This window comes from Coregonus lavaretus (assembly GCF_964263955.1).
Source record: "Coregonus lavaretus genome assembly, chromosome: 25".
Classification (NCBI taxonomy): domain Eukaryota; kingdom Metazoa; phylum Chordata; class Actinopteri; order Salmoniformes; family Salmonidae; genus Coregonus; species Coregonus lavaretus.
In genome coordinates this window covers 6,175,020-6,199,471 of record NC_140012.1, presented here as the reverse complement: position 1 = coordinate 6,199,471, position 24,452 = coordinate 6,175,020, and the positions used below count along the sequence as shown (strand labels likewise).

The window sequence follows — 24,452 nt, the reverse complement described above, 5'->3', positions numbered from 1 at the left end:
TTCTGAACAAATATACATTTATTCGAATACAATTTTAGCTACATGGCATGAAAAAATATATCTACCAAAGTGCATTCAATTGAAATGTACATTTATATGTTTTCTGAGCACTGAGACGATTAAGTGGTTTAAGAATAGCAAGCAATAAAAAAATGACAAAAAGGACAAAGTATTAACATTTCTAACCTTAGTATTTATCTAGATTAATTTGGACCATGAAAACTAAACAATTAGATATTTCAAAGCAGTTTAACAATATTTTTTACAGCAAAGCCACAAATGGTTCTATTACTTTATAAAGAGCAAATCTAGAGCAAAAACAAGGCTGTGTTTTGAACAGGGGTTGGAACCAAAATTATTTTCCAATCGTTCCAAAACAGCACCCCAATTTCTTTAGTTCCTTTCCAGTGTTCCGACCAGAAAATAAAGTTCTGAACCGGTTTGAACCCCCAAAAAAGTAACGGTTCATTTAGTTCCTTTTCGGGTTTTTTAAAACCTGTGAAATCAACATCGTTTTTACAAAATAGCTCATTAAATGTACTTCATCAATTAGCACCGATAGAGAAGCTTGCTATGGAACCCGTAAGCTAGTTGTTTACATGTTTAATTGGTCATTTAAGTGCAGGCGCAAGATGTGACTGAAATTTCACAGGTGGGGAGAGAGCGAGGGGTAGAAATGGAGGTTTGGCTTGAAGCGGTGAACATCATGACATGATGTGAACTGGAATGTGTTTAGGCTACTACTAGCGTTATAACTTTACAGAATTATATACAAGACATGAGGAATATTTTTGGAACAAAAAAAATTACCTTAACCGTTTCTCAAGATTTGAAAATAACGGTTCTGTTCCGGAACACTAGAGATCACTTTCGTTCCTGATTCGGTTTCTCTTAACATGTCTTTCTTTTTCTGTTTTTTTTCTTCTGTTCCCTGAACCGGTTCCAACCCCTGGTTTTGACCACTAAACTTTGATTGTTTTGTGTAGGTCAGTCATTGAAATCATCAAAGACCACTTTGTCTTATTCTATTTCAAGGAGCTGATCAAAGTCAATGCACTTCCATCAGATGGAAAAGAGAACCGTGTACAAAAAGGACAGCCTGGTTTTTGCTCTGAATTTTAACACTAACATTTCTGCAAACCTATAATAACTTCCATTGGTGTCTTCAACAGTAAATACAATGTTTAATGTGATTGATTGTTTTCATGGTTGCTTCTGCATACAGGTTCCCCAAGAGAACATTTAAAACATATTTACACGCAAGGCTTCCACAGACATTGCTATAGCTCCTCTACAAAATACTAAATCAGATCAGGCCTAATTTGACCTCATGAAAGTAGAAAGGCACAATAGTGGTTCGCAAGCCAGCTAGCACACAAACCGTTTTTAAACGGTTTCAAATTGATACTGATCGATCATCTCAATTATGAAAATAATATTCTTATCAAATCATAATTTGTATCAGTTTTGTGTGTGTGGGGGGAGTACCATAAAATAGCTTTGTGCTTATAAAGGACTCCATAGCTCCAAGTACAGGAGAGAGGCTCCATATGCATTTGGTCTTTCACATTCCTTTTCCTTAATTAATAGAACGTAAACACATATTCTGACCAACACTCATCACCGGTTAATCACAAGCGTTCACATTTTAACGCAACAAATCAACAGAACTTTCAGTACCAGTAACTCATGATTGCTTTTGAGATTCGTAGCCTTGTTACTTTATACACTTTCAGATACGTTTAAGAGAGAACATTTTACATTTGAAGTAAAATGCAGACACAGGACAGTATTACCATGACTATTACATAGCAGTAAAACTAGTGCAACATTGACTGGGAATTATGATGGAAGGAATGTAAAAGGATGGTAATTCGTACACATTAACAAAAATGGCGCTGGTCCCTTATCTAGTGGGAGGTCCCTATTAAAAAACACAGACAGAAGAATACAATGTTTAAAAATTAAAAATAGGCAGGCAGGACTTCACTCAGAGCTAAAAAATGCTCCCTCACATGCACACATACACACACACTTAAAGTTCTGAAGGTCCCTCTTCAGGTTCATTCAACTCCATGGAGTAATAGTCCAGTGGTTGCCTAAGGACAAAAAGCACACACGACAATCATTACAGTATCATTCTCTGAATCAGTTCATAGTAGAATGACACTTTGCCTGTGCATAATTCAAATAAAGTATTTTGAATGAACATCAAAACGGACACATTTCTCATTGCTGAAGCAATCAGAATACTGGATCACCTTGAAGAGCTCACATTTTAAGCTTTTCTGAGAACTGCAACAATGGCACAACATTATTATGTGAATGAAGTCAATTATATTATTTTGTCAGAGGGGTGAGGTGAAGTTGAGGCAGGAAAATCTGAGCTAATCATGTTTCTATTCACCTGGGAGTAAAAGGCCCATCTGTGTGACTCCATTATGTACAGGGCCTTGCAAAAGTATTCATCTCCCTTGGCGTTTTCCCAATTTTGTTGCATTACAACCTGTAATTTAAATAGATTTTTATTTGGATTTCATGTAATGGACATACACAAAATAGTCGAAATTGGTGAAGTGAAAAGAAAAAATGACTTTTTTCAAAAAATTCAAAAAAAATAATAACGGAAAAGTGGTGCGTGCATATGTATTCACCCCCTTTGCTATGAAGCCCCTAAATAAGATCTGGTGCAACCAATTACCTTCAGAAGTCACATAATTAGTTAAATAAAGTCCACCTGTGTGCAATCTAAGTATCACATGATCTGTCACATGATCTCAGTATATATATATATACATACATACATACATACATACATACATACATACATACATACATACATACATACATACATACATACATACATACATACATACATACATACATACATACATACATACATACATACATACATACATACATACATACATACATACATACATACATACATACATACATACATACATACATACATACATACATACATACATACATACATACATACATACATACATACATACATACATACATACATACATACATACATACATACATACATACATACATACATACATACATACATACATACATACATACATACATACATACATACATACATACATACATACATACATACATACATACATACATACATACATACATACATACATACATACATACATACATACATACATACATACATACATACATACATACATACATACATACATACATACATACATACATACATACATACATACATACATACATACATACATACATACATACATACATACATACATACATACATACATACATACATACATACATACATACATACATACATACATACATACATACATACATATACACACACACACACACACACACACATAGTTGAAGTCGGAAGTTTAGATACACCTTAGCCAAATACATTTAAACTCAGTTTTTCACAATTCCTGACATTTAATCCTGACATAATTTCAGCTTTTAATTATTTGATCACATCCCAGTGGGTCAGAAGTTTACATACACTCAATTAGTATTTGGTAGCATTGCCTTTAAATTGTTTAAACTTCAAAACATTTCAGGTAGCCTTCCACAAGCTTCCCACAATAAGTTGGGTGAATTTTGGCCCATTCCTCCTGACAGAGCTGGTGTAACTGAGTCAGGTTTGTAGGCCTCCTTGCTCACACACGCTTTTTCAGTTCAGCCCACACGTTTTCTACAGGATTGAAGTCAGGGCTTTGTGATGGCCACTCCAATACCTTTACTTTGTTGTCCTTAAGCCATTTTGCCACAACTTTGGAAATATGCTTGGGGTCATTGTCCATTTGGAAGACCCATTTGCAATCAAGCTTTAACTTCCTGACTGATGTCTTGAGATGTTGCTTCAATATATCCACATCATTTTCCTTCCTCATGATGCCATCTATTTTGTGAAGTGCACCAGTCCCTCCTGCAGAAAAGCACCCCCACAGCATGATGCTGCCACCCCCGTGCTTCACGGTTGGGATGGTGTTCTTCGGCTTGCAAGCCACCCCCTTTTTCCTCCATACATAACGATGGTCATTATGGCCAAAAAGTTATATTTTTGTTTCATCAGACCAGAGGACATTTCTCCAAAAAGTACGATCTTTGTCCCCATGTGCAGTTGCAAACCGTAGTCTGGCTTTTTTATGGTGGTTTTGGAGCAGTGGCTTCTTCCTTGCTGAGCAGCCTTTCAGGTTATGTCGATATAGGACTCGTTTTACTGTGGATATAGATACTTTTGTAGCCGTTTCCTCCAGCATCTTCACAAGGTCCTTTGCTGTTGTTCTGGGATTGTTTTGCACTTTTCGCACCAAAGTACGTTCATATCTAGGAGACAGAACGCGTCTCCTTCCTGAGCAGTATGACGGCTGCGTGGTCCCATGGTGTTTATACTTGCGTACTATTGCTTGTACAGATGAACGTGGTACCTTCAGGCGTTTCGAAATTGCTCCCAAGGATGAACCAGACTAGGAGGTCTACAATTTTTTTCTGACGTCTTGGCTGATTTCTTTTGATTTTCCCAGAAAAGTGTTAAAGAAATCAAAATATATTTTATATCAAAGAGGCACTGAGTTTTTAATTTTTTAATTTTACCTTTATTTAACTAGGCAAGTCAGTTAAGAACAAATTCTTATTTACAATGATGGCCTACACCGGCCAAACCCGGACGACGCTGGGCCAATTGTGCGCCGCCCTATAGGACTCCCAATCACAGCCTGGAATCGAACCAGGGGGTCTGTAGTGACGCCTCAAGCAATGAGATGCAGTGCCTTAGACCACTGCGCCACTCTGGAGTTTGAAGGTAGGCCTTGAAATACACCTCCAATTGACTCAAATTATGTCAATTAGCCTATCAGAAGCTTCTAAAGCCATGACATCATTTTCTGGAATTTTCCAAGCTGTTTAAAGGCACAGTCAACTTAGTGTATGTAAACTTCTGACCCACTGGAATTGTGATACAGTGAATTATAAGTGAAATAATCTGTCTGTAAACAATTGTTGGAAAAAGTACTTGTGTCATGCACAAAGTAGATGTCCTTACCAACTTGCCAAAACTATAGTTTGTTAACAAGAAATGCGTGGAGTGGTTGAAAAACGAGTTTTAATGACTCCAACCTAAGTGTATGTAAACTTCCGACTTCAACTGTATATTATTTATTTATTTATTTATTTATTTATTTATATATATATATATACACACACATATACACACACAGTGGGGAGAACAAGTATTTGATACACTGCCGATTTCGCAGGTTTTCCTACTTACAAAGCATGTAGATGTCTGTAATTTTTAACATAGGTACACTTCAACTGTGAGAGACGGAATCTAAAACAAAAATCCAGAAAATCACATTGTATGATTTTTAAGTAATTAATTTGCATTTTATTGCATGACATAAGTATTTGATACATCAGAAAAGCAGAACTTAATATTTGGTACAGAAACCTTTGTTTGCAATTACAGAGATCATACGTTTCCTGTAGGTCTTGACCAGGTTTGCACACACTGCAGCAGGGATTTTGGCCCACTCCTCCATACAGATCCTTCAGGTTTCGGGGCTGTCGCTGGGCAATACGGACTTTCAGCTCCCTCCAAAGATTTTCCATTGGGTTCAGGTCTGGAGACTGGCTAGGCCACTCCAGGACCTTGAGATGCTTCTTATGGAGCCACTCCTTAGTTGCCCTGGCTGTGTGTTTCGGGTCATTGTCATGCTGGAAGACCCAGCCACGACCCATCTTCAATGCTCTTACTGAGGGAAGGAGGTTGTTGGCCAAGATCTCGCGATACATGGCCCCATCCATCCTCCCTTCAATACAGTGCAGTCGTCCTGTCCCCTTTGCAGAAAAGCATCCCCAAAGAATGATGTTTCCACCTCAATGCTTCACGGTTGGGATGGTGTTCTTGGGGTTGTACTCATCCTTCTTCTTCCTCCAAACACGGTGAGTGGAGTTTAGACCAAAAAGCTCTATTTTTGTCTCATCAGACCACATGACCTTCTCCCATTCCTCCTCTGGATCATCCAGATGGTCATTGGCAAACTTCAGACGGGCCTGGACATGCGCTGGCTTGAGCAGGGGGACCTTGCGTGCGCTGCAGGATTTTAATCCATGACGGCATAGTGTGTTACTAATGGTTTTCTTTGAGACTGTGGACCCAGCTCTCTTCAGGTCATTGACCAGGTCCTGCCGTGTAGTTCTGGGCTGATCCCTCACCTTCCTCATGATCATTGATGCCCCACGAGGTGAGATCTTGCATGGAGCCCCAGACCGAGGGTGATTGACCGTCATCTTGAACTTCTTCCATTTTCTAATAATTGCACCAACAGTTGTAGCCTTCTCACCAAGCTGCTTGCCTATTGTCCTGTAGCCCATCCCAGCCTTGTGCAGGTCTACAATTTTATCCCTGATGTCCTTACACAGCTCTCTGGTCTTGGCCATTGTGGAGAGGTTGGAGTCTGTTTGATTGAGTGTGTGGACAGGTGTCTTTTATACAGGTAACGAGTTCAAACAGGTGCAGTTAATACAGGTCATGAGTGGAGAACAGGAGGGCTTCTTAAAGAAAAACTAACAGGTCTGCGAGAGCCGGAATTCTTACTGGTTGGTAGGTGATCAAATACTTATGTCATGCAATAAAATGCAAATTAATTACTTAAAAATCATACAGTGTGATTTTCTGGATTCTTGTTTTAGATTCCGTCTCTCACAGTTGAAGTGTACCTATGTTAAAAATTACAGACCGCTACATGCTTTGTAAATAGGAAAACATGCAAAATCGGCAGTGTATCAAATACTTGTTCTCCCCACTGTATGTATGTATGTATATATATATATATATATATATATATATATATATATATATATATATATATATATATATATATATATATATATATATATATATATATATATATATATATATATATATACACACACACACACATCTGTTCTGAAAGGCCCCAGAGTCTGCAACACCACTAAGCAAGGGCCACCACCAAGCAAGCAGCACTATGAAGAGCAAGGAGCTCTCCAAACAGGTCAGGGACCAAATTGTGGAGAAGTACAGATCAGGGTTGGGTTATAACAAAATATCAGAAACTTTGAACATCCCATGGAGCATCATTAAATCCATTATTAAAAAATTGAAAGAATATGGCACCACAACAAACCTGCCAAGAGAGAGGGCCGCCCACCAAAACTCACAGACCAGGCAAGGAGGGCATTAATCAGAGAGGCAACAAAGAGACCAAAGATAACCCTGAAGGAGCTGCAAAGCTCCACAGCGGAGATTAGAGTATCTGTCCATAGGACCACTTTAAGCCGTACACTCCACAGAGCTGGGCTTTACAGAAGAGTGGCCAGAAAAAAGCCATTGCTTAAAGAAAAAAATAAGCAAACCATTTTGGAGACTCCCCAAACATATGGAAGAAGGTACTCTGGTCAGATGAGACTAAGATTGAGCTTTTTGGCCATCAAGGAAAACGCTATGTCTGGCGCAAACCCATCACCCTGAGAACACCACCCCCACAGTGAAGCATGGTGGTGGCAGCATCATGCTGTGGGGATGTTTTCGTCAGCAGGGGCTGGGAAACTGGTCAGAATTGAAGGAAAGATGGATGGCGCTAAATACAGGGAAATTCTTGAGGGAAACCTGTTTTGAGACTGGGACGGAGGTTCACCTTCCAGCAGGACAATGACCCTAAGCATACTGCTAAAGCAACACGAGTGGTTTAAGGGGAAACATTTAAATGTCTTGGAATGTCCTAGTCAAAGCCCAGACCTCAATCCAATTGAGAATATGTGGTATGACTTAAAGATTGCTGTATACCAGCGGAACCCATCCAACTTGAAGGAGCTGGAGCAGTTTTGCCTTGAAGAACGGGCAAAAATCCCAGTAGCTAGATGTGCCACGCTTATAGAGACATACCCCAAGAGACTTGCAGCTGTAATTGCTGCAAAAGGTGGCTCTACAAAGTATTGACTTTGGGGGGGTGAATAGTTATGCACGCTCAACTGTTCTGTTTTTTGGTCTTATTTCTTGTTTGTTTCACAACCAAAAATATTTTGCATCTTCAAAGTGGTAGGCATGTTGTGTAAATCAAAATGATACAACCCCCCCAAAAAATCTATTTTAATTCCAGGTTGTAAGGCAACAAAATAGGAAAAATGCCAAGGGGGGGTGAATACTTTCACAAGCCACTGTACAGCTGCCTCTTCACTTAACCACAGCGCCAAACTGAATATGTGAGCGCGTGTGCATACATATTCTGTGCACGTCTGAGTATGCATGCACATTCGGGACTCTACGTGTGTGTGTGTGTGTGCGTGCAAATGTGTGTGTGTGTGTGTGTGTGTGTGTGTGTGTGTGTATGGTCTCTCACCTCTTTTTGTAGAAGTAGGTAAAGAGGGCTGCTCCCAGCCCCAGTAGCAGTAGAGCTCCTAGCACCAGGCCAATCTGCAGGCCCAGAGCAGACTCTGAGAAGAAACACCCATCAGTCAGCTATGCCTAGTCCTGGACTAAGAAGCACTTTAAATTGAGCTTCTCTAGGCTTACAGAGAAGGCTTAACCTGTGTCTAGGAAACCGGCTCATAGGAAAGAAACCTGTGCATTGAACTACGCTCCCAAAATGAGCATGTTCAACTCTCAAACGTTATCAGCTAACGTTCACTTTACAAAAACATCAGGAGAGCTCTGTGCCTGCTAGGGTTCATGACTCCTCATATACACTGCTCAAAAAAATAAAAGGGAACACTTAAACAACACAATGTAACTCCAAGTCAATCACACTTCTGTGAAATCAAACTGTCCACTTAGGAGGCAACACCGATTGACAATACATTTCACATGCTGTTGTGCAAATGGAATAGACAACAGGTGGAAATTATAGGCAATTAGCAAGACACCCCCAATAAAGAAGTGGTTCTGCAGGTGGTGACCACAGACCACTTCTCAGTTCCTATGCTTCCTGGCTGATGTTATGGTCACTTTTGAATGCTGGCGGTGCTTTCACTCTAATGGTAGCATGAGACGGAGTCTACAACCCACACAAGTGGCTCAGGTAGGGCAGCTCATCCAGGATGGCACATCAATGCGAGCTGTGGCAAGAAGGTTTGCTGTGTCTGTCAGCGTAGTGTCCAGAGCATGGAGGCGCTACCAGGAGACAGGCCAGTACATCAGGAGACGTGGAGGAGGCCGTAGGAGGCCAACAACCCAGCAGCAGGACTGCTACCTCCGCCTTTGTGCAAGGAGGAGCACTGCCAGAGCCCTGCAAAATGACCTCCAGCAGGCCACAAATGTGCATGTGTCTGCTCAAACGGTCAGAAACAGATTCCATGAGGGTGGTATGAGGGCCCGACGTCCACAGGTGGGGGTTGTGCTTACAGCCCAACACCGTGCAGGACGTTTGGCATTTGCCAGAGAACACCAAGATTGGCAAATTCGCCACTGGCGCCCTGTGCTCTTCACAGATGAAAGCAGGTTCACACTGAGCACATGTGACAGACGTGACAGAGTCTGGAGACGCCGTGGAGAACGTTCTGCTGCCTGCAACATCCTCCAGCATGACCGGTTTGGCGGTGGTTCAGTCATGGTGTGGGGTGGCATTTCTTTGGGGGGGCCGCACAGCCCTCCATGTGCTCGCCAGAGGTAGCCTGACTGCCATTAGGTACCGAGATGAGATCCTCAGACCCCTTGTGAGACCATATGCTGGTGCGGTTGGCCCTGGGTTCCTCCTAATGCAAGACAATGCTAGACCTCATGTGGCTGGAGTGTGTCAGCAGTTCCTGCAAGAGGAAGGCATTGATGCTATGGACTGGCCCGCATGTTCCCCAAACCTGAATCCAATTGAGCACATCTGGGACATCATGTCTCGCTCCATCCACCAACGCCACATTGCACCACAGACTGTCCAGGAGTTGGCGGATGCTTTAGTCCAGGTCTGGGAGGAGATCCCTCAGGAGACCATCCGCCACCTCATCAGGAGCATGCCCAGGCGTTGTAGGGAGGTCATACAGGCATGTGGAGGCCACACACACTACTGAGCCTCATATTGACTTGTTTTAAGGACATTACATCAAAGTTGGATCAGCCTGTAGTGTGTTTTTCCACTTTAATTTTGAGGGTGACTCCAAATCCAGACCTCCATGGGTTGATACATTTGATTTCCATTGATAATTCTTGTGTGATTTTGTTGTCAGCACATTCAACTATGTAAAGAAAAAAGTATTTAATAAGATTATTTCATTCATTCAGATCTAGGATGTGTTGTTTAAGTGTTCCCTTAATTTTTTTGAGCAGTATACTATATATATATATATATACAAAAGTATGTGGACACCTATTCAAATGAGTGGATTCGGCTATTTCAGCCACACCAGTTGCTGACAGGTTTATAAAATCGAGCACACAGCCATGCAATCTCCATAGACAAACATTGGCCTTACTGAAGAGCTCAGTGACTTTCAACGTGGCACCGTCACAGGATGCCATCTTTCCAACAAGTCAGTTCGTCAAATTTCTGCCCTGCTAGAGCTGCACCGGTCAACTGTAAATGCTGTTATTGTGAAGTGGAAACTTCTAGGAGCAACAATGGCTTAGCCGCGAAGTGGTAGGCCACACAACCTCACAGAACAGGACCGCCGAGTGCTGAAGCGCGTAGCGCGTAAAAATAATCTGTCCTCGGTTGCAACACTCACTACAGAGTTCCAAACTGCCTCTGGAAGCAACGTCAGCAAAATAACTGTTCGTCGGGAGCTTCATGAAATGGGTTTCCATGGCCGAGCAGCCGCACACAAGCCTAAGATCACCATGCGCAATGCCAAGCGTTGGCTGGAGTGGTGTAAAGCTTGCCGCCATTGGACTCTGGAGCAGTGGAAACACGTTCTCTGGAGTGATGATTCACGCTTCACCATCTGGCAGTCCGACAGACGAATCTGGGTTTGGCGGATGTCAGGAGAACGTTACCTGCCCAAATGCATAGTACCAACTGTAAAGTTTGGTGGAGGAGGAATAATGGTCTGGGACTGTTTTTCATGGTTTGGACTAGGCCCCTTAGTTCCAGTGAAGGGAAATCTTAATGCTACAGCATTCAATGACATTCTAGATGATTCAACTTTGTGGCAACAGTTTGGGGAAGGCCCTTTCCTGTTTCAGCATGACAATGACCCCGTGCACAAAGCGAGGTCCATACAGAAATGGTTTGTCGAAATCGGTGTGGTTCCCTGACCTCAACCCCATCGAACTCCTTTGGGATGAATTGGAACGCCGACTGTGAGCCAGGCCTAATCGCCCAACATCAGTGCCCGATCTCAATAATGCTCTTGTGGCTGAATGGAAACAAGTCCCCGCAGCAATGTTCCAACATTTAGTGGAAATCCGTCCTAGTAAAGTGGAGGCTGTTATAGCAGCAAAGCGGGGACCAACTCCATTTTAATGCCAATGTTTGACGAGCAGGTTTCCACATACACTACATGACCAAAAGTATCTGAGGGTTCTCCAATATCTGGTATGACTATTGACTGTCTAAATCTGAACAAAGATCGCCACCTTCTGGACAATACTGTGAAAATGTGTTACGAATACTGTCTCAGTCCTACATTGGAAAACTTTGCACAGATTTCCAATGTTCACCTGTGCTCATGCGTCGGTCGGTAGCCGGGTTGGTACAGGTGTCCCCCTGGGTGGGGGAGGTCTGGAGGATGAGGGCCCTCTGGTGGTCCGACAGGGCCTGGATGTTCCCCAGCACATGGAGCCACCCGGCCACACAGGAGAAGTTGGCCACTGATACACACACACACACACTTAATATCACATGGCACATACAGTACCAGTCAAAAGTTTGGACACACCTACTCATTCAATGGTTTTTCTTTATTTTTACTATTTTCTACATGGTAGAATAATAGTGAAGACATCAAAACTATGAATTAACACATATGGAATCGTGTAGTAACCAAAAAAGTGTTAAAGAAATCGAAATATATTTTATATCAAAGTAGCCACCCTTTGCCTTGATGACAGCTTCGTACACTCTTGGCATTCTCTCAACCAGCTTCATGAGGAATGCTTTTCCAACAGTCTTGAAGGAGTTCCCACATATGCTGAGCACTTGTTGGCTGCTTTCCCTTCACTCTGCGGTCCAACTCATCCCAAACCATCTCAATTGGGTTGAGGTAAGGTGATTGTGGAGGCCAGGTCATCTGATGCAGCATTCCATTACTCTCCTTGGTCAAATAGCCCTTACACAGCCTGGAGGTGTGCTTTGGGTCATTGTCCTGTTGAAAAACAAATGATAGTCCCACTAAGCGCAAACCAGATGGGATGGCGTATCGCTGCAGAATGCTGTGGTAGCCATGCTGGTTAAGTGTGCCTTGAAACCTAAATAAAATCACTGACAGTGTCACCTGCAAAGCACCCCCACACCTCCTCCTCCATGCTTCATGGTGGGAACCACACGTGCGGATATCATCTGTTCACCTACTCAGAAAGGACACCGGTCTAATGTCCATTGTTCGTGTTTCTTGGCCCAAGCAAGTCTCTTCTTCTTATTGGTGTCCTTTAGTAGTGGTTTCTTTTCAGCAATTCGACCATGAAGGCCTGATTCACGCAGTCTCCTCTTGAACAGTTGATGTTGAGATGTGTCTGTTACTTGAAATCTGTGAAGCATTTATTTGGCCTGCAATCTGAGGTGCAGTTATTCTAATCAATTTATCCTCTGCAGCAGAGGTAATCCTGGGTCTTCCTTTCCTGTGGCGGTCCTCATGAGTGCCAGTTTCATCATAGCGCTTGATGGTTTTTGCAACTGCACTTGAAGAAACTTTAAAAGTTATTGAAATGTTCCGGATTGACTGACCTTCATGTCTTAAATGAATGATGGACTGTCGTTTCTCTTTGCTTATTTGAGTGGTTCTTGCCATAATATGGACTTGGTCTTTTACCAAATAGGGCTATCATCTGTATACCACCCCTACTTTGTCACAACACAACGGATTAGCTTAAACGCATTAAGAAGGAAAGAAATTCCACAAATTAACTTTTAGCAAGCACACCTGTTAGTTGAAATGCATTCCAGGAGACTATCTCATGAAGCTGGTTGAGAGAATGCCAAGAGTGTGCAAAGCTGTCATCAAGGCAAAGGGTGGCTACTTTGAAGAATCTCAAATATAATATATTTCGTTAACACTTTTTTGGTTACTACATGATTCCATGTGTTATTTCATAGTTTTGATGTAGAAAATAGTAAAAATAAAGAAAAACCCTTGAATGAGTAGGTGTGTCCAAACTTTTGACTGGTGGGTTCTCCAGTTTAAACAGAGCTGAAAACAAAATGTGTAATGTTATGAAATGACTATGACAGGAAACATAAAACCAAAATCCATATCCTCAACACTGGTTGACTAAAAACGGTGAGTATTGCACAATGTTATGTGCGTGTATATCAATGACCAAATGTGTTATACATGTGCTCGTGTTTGCAACTTTGTGTGTGTGTGTGTGTGTGTGTTGTCTCTCTAATGCTAGTGTTGTGTCTCACCCTGCAGGTAGAGGGCAGAGATCCCACAGTGACATCTTTCCTCCAGATAGCCAGCGACATCCATCTCACTGTGACCCTGCACCAGTCCACTGCAGTCTGAAAGATATAAAGAGAGTAAGAGTTTGTATGGATAAGGACGGTACATAAGCCATTAGAGATACTAATGAGTTGAGACCACTTGATCGAACATCATTATAAATACACACTTAAAGTGCAACACCTCAAATTACGGTATATAAAGACAAACTGTATAGTCATGCAGCAGACAGTTAGGCAATCGTTCTTCGAATCCCTCCGGAAATGTGAGTTCTTAAATAAGTGCTACTAGCGTCACTTACCATTGACGCTTCCCCTTTCTTAACATCACGAAAAGCCCAATTTCCCAAGAAATAGGGATCACATGGCTTACTTCCTGGGTGCTCCTGCCAATCACCGGAGAGGGGAGCCAGGCATAGGTCGAGGTCGCTGGAGAAAGCGGGGCTGGGGCAGATGTTGGTCAGGCGCGGGGTGGGGGAGGAGCTGGTCCAGGAGGAGGGGCTTCTTGCCTCGCAGCAGGAGCAACGGCTGAGAGACACGGGACTATCCTCCACTGACCTGCGGTGTACACACAGAGGCACACACACAAACCAATCTTTAGTGACACTAACAAAAGACTGACTAGCTTGACTTAACCTATACCAGGGGTGGCCAAACCTTTGGGCTCGAGGGACAAATCGGGATTATGAAATTCAACGGAGGGCCGCACAGATTTTTTGGAGACTGATTTCCTCGTCAAAATCAATTTGCAGGCCAGAAAAATGGCAGTTATTTCAAAATATAGGTCATTATCATTTCTACATACTAAATAATAATTGTTCAGAAAAGAATGGCACCAGAATTGTGGTTTTGTTTTGCGGTTTTGTCATAGTCCCTCCTAACGTCTCCTGTGCGGCTGGTCAACGTTGTAGAGGAAAATAGAAAACATGTACGTCTTACCTTTCAGGAATGGGGTCATAATAGCTAATAGCTCTCACCGTTCAAAAGCTAGAAACCGTTCCATTTGTCCCAACCGCTAATAGTCGATATCGTAGGTTACTCACGTAACCACGGTTCTATGAACTAAGCGGCACATTCTGTTGACTACAAAATATTTTGCTGGAACCTTCTGGCGGGGCAAACCAAACGTTTGGCCGGCCTTGCCCTATACATTGACCAAATCATTTTATTACCAGTAGTAAACAAAGCAAATGCAAGTAAATGTAATTCCTACCTGAGTACAGGCATCACCTGCTGCCCTCTGGTGGCGGAGAGTTTAATTAGCAATCTCAGGTCATCACTGAACACTAGCGTGTCACGAAGAGTGCTGTTGGTTAGGGTGGTACCAGCTCTACACACAGTGACTGTGTCAGAACACAGGACTACGGCCCCATTGGCCGGAATTGTGGCCCCCTTCGGAAACACCTGGTCTGTGAGGAAGAGGAGAATGAGGGAAGACCAAGAGGTGGTGAGGGAGAGAAAGTGTGAGAAAGATACATTTTTATTCCGTTTTATTTGTGCCGTTTATCTTTCCAGGGTAGTGTTCATTAGGGCAACAAAACGTTTCCAAACTTTGTGAAACGGAAAAAGAAATTAATTAATTTCAGATAGTGCCTTTCTGTTTCACTCCGATTTGTGCCTAGTGAACATGACCCTGCCCTCACCTGCTCCTGTGATGTTCCCGATGAGGTAGAAGCCGTTATGGTCTGTGATTCCGGTCAGAGGGAGGGCCATGGTCGTACCGGCGCGATACTCTTCAAACACGGTCAGGACCAGGCCCTGTAGAGAAGTCAGGGGCGGTCCTAGCAGCTCCACAAACCCCCTCTGCTGGCTGTGGTTGGTCCAGCGGGCACCTCCCACCTCGCTGATGACCACGCCTTCAGGGGGAGGGGGTGGGCGGGGACAAGAGTTCTCCCTCAGAGGTGTGGGTGGGGCCACCTGAAGAACAATAGAATTGATAGGCTTTCAATTGGCAAGGTCATCAAAATTGTTAAAAGGATTTTAAAAACAATTCTAATAAATACAACAGTTGGACAGTGGATGAAGATACTTCAAACGTTTTGCGGCAGGTAGCTTAGTGGGTAAGAGCGTTGTGCCAGTAACCGAAAGGTCGCTGGTTCTAATCCCTGAGCTGACTAGGTGAAAAATCTGTCGATGTGCCCTTAAGCAAGGCACTTAACCCTAATTGCTCATGTAAGTCGCTCTGGATAAGAGCGTCTGCTAAATGGCATGGACAAATTTACTGGCATGGACAAATAAGTTCAGGGATTCAATGTCATAAAATCTCACTTTTTTTTCTTAGAATGCACTCATATTGACACACACATTTTGTTATTGTATTAGGTATTTTTTATATTTTGTGTTAAAATAAACAAACTATGTGCCTCATTTGCATAAATACACTGGGTGCATTTGCAATTGCATATATGAACACATTAACATAAAGGGGTTGAACAAGGCTGCAATCACCAAACACTTGCTCAGTCTACCCTACCTGCACTCACCTGCGCGGTCTAGACTGCCTTATTAATTACTGTCGGTTACTTTCTCTTGCATAATTCAACAAAGCTTATGATACTGTTGAGTGTTGATCATGCTATTTAATTGAATAAGTTGTCCTCTACAGGCCTGAGCTCTGATGCCTGTTCATGGTTTCATGATTATCTTAGTGACAGAACTCAGGCCATCGTGATTGATGGGATTAAGTCTGAATTTCTTGAAGTACATAAAAGGTGTACCACAGGGGTCGATTTTGGGACCGGAATCCCTGTCACTTTGCTGAAATGACGCCCCTGCCTTATTGTGATTGTTTTCAATTAGAATGGTCAAAAAACAACAAAATTGCTTCTTAGCAAAGAGCAATTGCTCAAGCAATAATTTTGCTAAGACTTCTGGGAACTATCCGTTATTGGCAGAGAGGTTTCGAACTCTTTAACTAAAACTCCATCCCATCAAAACATGCTGAAATGTCAAGTGGTCTTTCAAATAGCTGACACTAAAAAGGGCATTATCATGAATCTCACAGTATTATTCCAACCTTACTGTGTATACAAAACATGACATTGACTAGGTGAATCCAGGTGAAAGCTATGATCCCTTATTGATGTCACTTGTTAAATCCACTTCAAATCAGTGTAGATGAAGGGGAGGAGATTAAAGCCTTGAGACAATTGAGACATGGATTGTGTATGTGTGCCATTCAGAGGCTGAATGGGCAAGACAAAAGATTTAAGTGCCTTTGAACGGGGTATGGTAGTAGGTGCCAGGCGCACCGGTTTGAGTGTGTCAATAACTGCGATGCTGCTGGGTTTTTCCACGCTCAACAGTTTCCCATTTGTATCAAGAATGTTCCACCACCCAAATGACATCCAGCCAACTTGACACAACTGTGGGAAGCATTGGGCCAGCATCCCAGTGGAACGCTTTGACACCTTGTAGAGTCCATGCCCCAACGAATGTTGACTGTTCTGAGGGCAAAAGGGGGTGCAACTCAATATTCAGGTGTTCTTAATGTTTTGTACACTTAGTGTATATAAAACACAGGAAAAATCACATTTTTGACTGCACTGGACCTTTAACCTGTTTTGATTAAGATATTTAATAAAAGGGAATTTCTCCATGTAAAAAGGACCCATGAGCACAAACATGTGAAGTTCATAGGAGCATGTCAAATTGGGTGTCAAATGAAAACTAAGTGTCTATATTTTTGAGAAATTAAGGCATATAGGCCAACACATTAAGTATTTTCCATCCTACAAATTAGTAATAAGCAAAGGTTTACAGAAGTAACAAGTAAAACGTAGACTTACCAATTAGTGTTTTTACTAATATCTATTTGGCTTATTTATTATTAAGTGATTAATACTCCAAATTATGTTACCAAATCGGTAACAGAATTTCTGAAATCACTAACGGAATAACTGCAATTGAATTGGCTACAATGGGAATTCATAGTAGTAACAAGCCACAGTTGGGTCACCTGCTACAGTCCTCCCTTCCACTGGCATTCTGTTATGTTCAGCACATAACTGTTTTATTTCCCATTCTGGCATCTGGTGGTCAAAGCAAGTGTGAAAACAGTCTAGACAACCCCTCCCTCTCCCTCTCTCTCGTTAATGTCACCTCTCCCGCCTCTTATTGACACCTAGCCATGAGTCCCCCTCTCTTTCCATTTACTGTAACAGAGTGGCGCAGTGGTCTAAAGCTGTGCCACTAGAGATCCTGGTTCGAATCCAGGCTCTGTCATAGCTGGCCGCGACCGGGAGACCAATGGGGTGGCGCACAATTGGCCCAGCGTCGTACAGGGTAGGGGAGGGAATGGCCGGCAGGGATGTAGCTCAGTTGGTAGAGCATGGCGTTTGCAACGCCAGGGTTGTGGGTTTGATTCCCACAGGGGGCCAGTATGAAAAAAAGAATAATATATGCACTCACTAACTGTAAGTCGCTCTGGATAAGAGCGTCTGCTAAATGTAAAACATGTAAATGTAACCAGCATCCTTACCCACTGAGCACCGACCGGCACCAGACGTCCATGGACATTGAAAAGTAGTTGAAATTTGGTCAGTCCACCCTGGCCTTGATTTCAATATCCACAGACAGTTTTTTGGTATGGTCCGGAAAGGCTTTAATTTCAATGTCCACCGACATAGATTTTTGGGCCGGACCAGCCTTGATTTTGCCCAAACATAGACCTGAATGATTGGTTGAGATTTTGTCCAGTCCAAATCTGAACCAATCATAGATGTCTGTTTCACAAGTTTGGAGAGCACAGTAAAAAAAGTTGAGTAGAGTATAGTCCTGTACAGAAGAGTAGAATAGAGTTCAGTACAGTACAGAAGAGCACATGAGTTGAGCACAGTATAATGTACTGTGTTATAATGTACTGAACCGTACTCTACGGAACTCTACTGTTCTGTACTCTACTGAGCTCTGTGCTGTACTTTGATATCCAAACTTGTGAAACATAGACGTCTATGATTGGTCCAGATTTGGTCCGGTCTGGACCAACCAAATGTGGTCTTGTTTGGGGGTAGAGATCATTAAAATAATAGCCAGTGTGTAGAATAATACCCAAATATGCAAAGGAGGATATTGCATGTTTCTACCTTTGTGTACCTATTCAGGCTATATCGCCATGAAGAGAATTGCATTCATATCCATAATTATGCATTTCTGTATAGTACAGATCAGGGACCCATGATGCAATTCCGTTACCAGGTGTAAATCCACATCACTTACTTTAGTTCATTAACCTAAATATATTTTTTCTAAGTCAAGTTGTCACTTCATAGCTGAAACTCCATTCTTTCTGCAGACATCTTTGAATCTTAATTCGGAGCAGATATTTAACAGTGTTTGGAAAATGTGGTTACGTAAAAAACTGAAGCAGAATTGACCAAAATTCTGTTACCGAACTTTGTATCTGCACAGTTCTTCCAGTAAATATGTTTTTGTAAAAATGTCTGTGTAAATTGTTAAAAGTAGTCCTTGTGCATAGAGTTGTATAGTTTGTAAAAATTTTAAAAACTCAATGGTTTTTGTTTGGCATACATTTTAAAGTGAAAAATCTGTCTCACCATTACCATGGAATTGCCCAAAAACGTATTGAGCAATAATCTCTTTCTCACATGCATATGTTGTGACACATCGTGGTAAAAGTGAACATTTTTACCGCTGTATAAATAAATCTGGTTTATATTACACTATTTAAGGTGAGAGTGAAGTACCTTAAGTAGGTGTATTACACTATTTAGGGTGAGCGGGACATACTTTAAGTAGATGTATTACTATTTAAGGTATGAGCGAAGTATATTAAATAGGGCCTTTACTCCATAGGCGGAGCAAAGTATTATGGGTAGGGAAGAGTATTGTAAGTCTGCTAAATGACGTAAATGTATTGAGGGATCCTCACCACAAAAGCAGACAGGTCGGCAGGCAGCAGGCCGTTACAGCGGCTCAAGGCCTCGTCTCCGGGCTGCACCTCCGGGTCCTCCAGCAGGGGGAGCTGTCCTGGGGTCAACACATCGCTCAGCTCCTGGGCGTCCTTGTCTGAGCCCCTCAGCCGGTACACCACCGCGTCCAGCAACCCCTGGGTCGGGATCCCTCTCTGGGAGGCCGAGGGCGGGCCGAAGGCGCTGCGGTACAGGGCCACTGCGTCCGGCCCATTCTGGATGGTGTTGGGGGGCAGGCGAACCGAGGGGGCCGGGACCAGCCTATCACTGCCCACCAGGAAGTAGCCTTGGGCGGTGGTGAAGTGTCCTGTGAGGCTGATCTCACGGTAGGGCTTGCTGTTGTGTCCACTGAACAGGAGGAGCCACACTGCCTGCAGGGAGATGCGGCGGCCCGACGGGTGCCACAGCTCGATGAACTCGCCGTCCTCGGCCGAACCTGGGTTGTCTGCATTTACCTCGCTGATCAGGAAGTCCCCCCGGCCCCAGGGAGGGAGGTGAGGGGGCACCTTCGTACTCCCAGGGACCACTGAAGATGGAAAAAGGGGATTTAGCAAATAGCAACAGTTCAAAACTCACCACTATTGGGATAATTTGGTCACTAGTTATATTAAGTTGCTCTTATACCTGTGTTTGTAAAGACGTTGTTTGATTTGATTTAAACTTGATTACAATTATTCTATTAGACTAATATTGGATTTCATTGGCTGTGATTGATTAGAAGCTAATTGACTCTGACTAGCCTAAGCACCCATGTGTATCACCAATGTAATTGTGTGTGTCAGTGTGATAGAGAAATATGTAACACTCACCAGTGACATGAGGGCAAATCTTTGGCCAGGGGCACTGGTTGGGCTGTCCAGGGGTTTGTGGCGCTTCCCAGAATACACCGGGGTCTCTGGTCCAACTGGCCACACCACAGCGACTGAGGTAGACGCCTCCCTCCCCAAAACTGTGAATGACCAGCAAGGTTAGTACTTCAGCCTTAGATAGAGAGATGAATAGATGGGATGGATGAGTAGATGGATAAATAGATTCAAAGAAGGTTAGATTACCTGGCGCTGAGCTGGTAGGGCCGTCTGCCTGGTATGAGGGTCTCTGTGAGGTTGGCACTGGGTTGGTCCCCTGGTCCAACATACAAGAAGGCGTCTAAGGGTTGCGTCTGGCTCAGGGGGCTGCCCACAGGGAAGTCGGAGGCCTTGCCACTGTACAGCGCCACCGCACCCGACTCATCTCCTGATGAACAACGCAACACAGCAGAACATAAAATCACTCAACACAGTTTTCACACCAATGAACACTTCAATGCAACCCTTTTCTTGCACAGGAAGTGGAACCATTTGCGTAGATATAATTTCACACATACAAAAATACTACAGGCCCAGTTCCTTGACTAAATAGATAGAAATATCTGCAAGGCCTCCCAATGAACAGATCTGAAGAGACTGTAATAAGAGCTCCTCCACGTACAGTTCACTGACCTTTCATGTTGTTCTTGTCAATGGTGATGGAGATCAGGCCTTCCCTTGAGGTGGACACATCCACACTCTCACTGATCGTTTCCGTCCGCCCGTCCATCACCACCAGCACCAGAGGCCCTGCAGCCTGGGACTCAGTTAGCTCCACAAACCCGTCCACCTGCCCCCCTCCCAGCTTCAGCTCGCTGATACGCGGGGTGGCAGCGCTGGAATCAGGGGGTGTGCAGCGGTTGCGTTGGCCAGGTGAAGGCAGGGCCACCTGGAAGCCCCAGCTTTCCCCAGAGACCAGGCACCTCTCGATGGACTCGTCTCCCTCGTGGGCCCACTCATCTTCTACGAAGGCCGGCTCCCCAGGGGTCAACGTCTCGGCCAGCACCTCCGCGCCCCCAGACCGCCGTGTCACGTACACGATGGCATCCACCAGCCCCACGGCGGTGGCGTTCATCTTCTCCCCGTAGCGTGCGGCGGACGTGTGGTAGAGAGCAATGGCGTCCGGGCCGTTCTGGACAGTGTTGGGTGGGAGGGGGATGGCCGGTTTGGGCTGCATGTCCACCGAGCCAACCAGGAAGAAGCCCCGGTCGTCTGTGACGTGGCCCTTCAGGTCCAGTACTTTGTAGGCTATATTGCCATTTCCATTGTAGAACACCAGGGTGTAGCCGTCCAGTGAGGCTCTCTGACCGCCGGTGTGATAGAGCTCGACGAACTCAGTGGTGTCCAGTTTGGGGTTGTCTGCGTTAACCTCACTGATGATGAGGCAGTGATCTCCCTTGACTGACGCAACCAGACACACAGACAGACAGACAGCGTATGCTGCGACCACGTGAAGGGCCAGTCTTCCCACCATGGCTTTCTACTTAACCAAAAATGTCAGTGCTAAAATGCATGTAAGGCGGACAGTCTCTGAAAGATGAAGAAAATGAGGAAGAAAATTGAGGCATGAAAACAACTATTGCCTAGAAATCAACAGAAGATAAAAATGGATATCAATTACACTGTCTTCATCACGCAGGACAACCTCTGAACCACATAACTGTTTTGACAAGTACAGGCAGATTGAGGACTAAGCTACTGTGGTGCATGTTGCAATCTAGGCTAGTAGAACCTGACATTTGCCCAAAGGGAGCGTTGAATGAATGAGTCACCAAAACAAGAATATGATCGGGAATGCATGTCTTTGTTTGAGTCACAGTTAGGGTAAATCATGCATTTCTTGAAAATCACATGTAGACTACTAGGAAGTGGGTTTCATCCAAAACAATGTATTGATGTAAACATTTGCAAACTGTGCTTTTTATTTATTTATTCATTCTCAAAAGTGCGAGGGCAGCCTTTTTAAAAATAGCTTCCCTGAACCTTGAATTAATCTTCAACCGCTGTAATCTTCTGTAGGCACCGTTAAAATAAAAATGTGTATAATTCAATTTTGGATCGTTTTTTACCAAACGTATTTCCAGGGAAGCACAACGACGGTGAATATATTGGCTCGAGTACGGTACTCGGTAGGGCATGGAAAACGAAGAAAGTTGCCTACTAAAAAATATTAAAATACCTAACTAGGCTACTCTACGTGCTTTGTAAATATTGGAACTGTATTGAATATCTTCAGTTAAAATCCCATTCAAGACCACAACTTGTTGCATAGAAGAGGCTATTCAAGTCACGGTAAATTATTGCTTCATCTCAGCGACAAAACGGTTGTCATTCGAGTTCATCAGTGCCAAACAGGGTTACAAAGTAGCGACGTGACTTACTGTATTTCAGTGTCCCGTCCGCGACGACGGGATTATCGGAACAATGTTACAATCCAACAGAGAATAAATCCGTTTCTGTATTCCGAGAGAGATATTCGGAAACTTTGTTTCAATCGCTGCCGCTCCCAGCGTTGTGTCCTCATTGACAAAGCACTTTCTCCCCCCGCTTTCGAGTGCGTGGGCGGTCGGAGGGGGATGATGCTTGGGTATCCTTCTTGTGCTGCTAACATTCCAGGCCATCCAAATTCAGCCTTGATTTATATGGCCACTTGACCCCTGACTATTCGCAAGGAACGTGTAACACCTTGGCCACACTAGCAAGTTGGCTATTACTAACTGAAATTAAATGGGGCGGGGTGACCTTTTTATCTAATATGTTATTGGTTAATGAGCATGAAGAAAAATATTGATCACTTATTGTTAAGGTTCACAATTGGCATTTGTCTCTGAATGTAGGGCCAAGTCTACCACTGACTTTCCACATGTACTTTTTTTCATAGTTGTTTAGACATTATGGCTTCCTGCCATACCAGGCAGTGTCAGAGGAAGGCCCTAAAAATCGTCAAAGTCTCCAGCCACCCTAGTCATAGACTGTTCTCTCTGCAACAGCACAGCAAGCGGTACCGGAGCGCCAAGTCTAGGTCCAAAAAGCTTCTTAACAGCTTCTACCCCCAAGCCATAAGACTCCTGAACAGCTAATTGTGGCTACCCAGACTATTTGCATTTCCTCAATAAGAGCTAGGATATTTGGTTGCAAGGTATCCATTTACAACGGGTATATCAACTGTTAAGTCCTTGCTGTTCCCTACAAGGCTGGGTCTCTGCATCCGGGGTCTTGCTCTCAGTCTGGGTCATGGTTAATGATCTTGGAGTTTTGTGGCAGTGATTTCAGTTTAGAATGTTGAATCCTGCATTCTGCATTCTGCTTTGGATAAAAGCGTCTGCTAAATGGCATATTTTTTATTTTTTTTATTTTAAATGAATTGGGATACAACAAGCTTATAGTTTATGAAGTAGGAATGATAGCAAAAAGCTATGTTGAAGCCATCTAAGTTGAGTCAGTCTGCACATGTCAACGTTGGGGTGTTATTTGTAGCTGTGGTCAGTAGTTGTGTGGTCAGTAGTTGTGTTCAGTAGTTGTTTGGTTGTGGTCAGTAGTTGTGGTCAGTAATGGTCAATAGTTGTGTTCAGTAGTTGTGGTCAGTAGGTGTGTGGTTGTAGTTGTGGTCAGTAATTGTGTGGTTGTGGTCAGTAGTTGTGTGGTTTAGTAGTTGTGTGGTCAGTAGTTGTGGGGTGGTGGTCAGTATACAAGCACAGTTTGAATGGCACTTCTAGCTTAAACGGTTGAAGACTAGTAGCGGAGAGCAATTTTCCCATTCAAGTCAATGACACCTGAAATGCATTGGGATTTAGTTGTGTGGTTGTGGTCAGTAGTTGTGTGGTTGTGGTCAGTAGTTGTGTGGTTGTGATCAGTAGTTGTGTGGTTCAGTAATTGTGCGGTCAGTAGTTGTGTGGTTGTGATCAGTATACAAGCACACTATTCCAGACCGGTAGCGACCAGACTTTTTCCCATTCAAGCTTATGGCACCTGAAATGCATTGGGATTTAGCAAATATGGTTGTAGTGTGAAAAGTATAAGTAGTGTCAAGCAACAGTACCAGTGCCAGTCTGCACGTTTTAAAGTTGTTTTGGTAT

General features: G+C 43.3%; 1 protein-coding gene across 2 annotated transcripts; it reads right to left on the bottom strand.

The window, feature by feature from the left end:
• Positions 1-22,934, bottom strand: LOC311100472 (uncharacterized protein). 2 transcript variants are annotated; one of them, XR_014609831.1, is made up of 12 exons: positions 21,010-21,900; positions 20,584-20,764; positions 20,341-20,480; positions 19,492-20,057; positions 15,245-15,518; positions 14,815-15,010; positions 13,975-14,159; positions 13,566-13,661; positions 11,663-11,812; positions 8,415-8,508; positions 2,408-2,506; positions 1-2,099 (listed from the first exon to the last, which is right to left on the bottom strand). XR_014609831.1 is itself a non-coding variant. In XM_084141392.1 (12 exons), the coding sequence occupies exons 2-12, from the start codon at positions 21,848-21,850 to the stop codon at positions 2,036-2,038; spliced, it is 2,787 nt and encodes a 928-aa protein (XP_083997518.1). In that variant the 5' UTR covers positions 21,851-21,906; positions 22,758-22,934; the 3' UTR covers positions 1-2,035. The 2 variants fall into 2 exon arrangements, 1 of the variants encoding a protein (XP_083997518.1); XM_084141392.1 differs by lacking the exon at positions 2,408-2,506 and adding an exon at positions 22,758-22,934 and having other exon boundaries at positions 21,010-21,906.
• Positions 22,935-24,452: the final 1,518 nt, after the last annotated feature.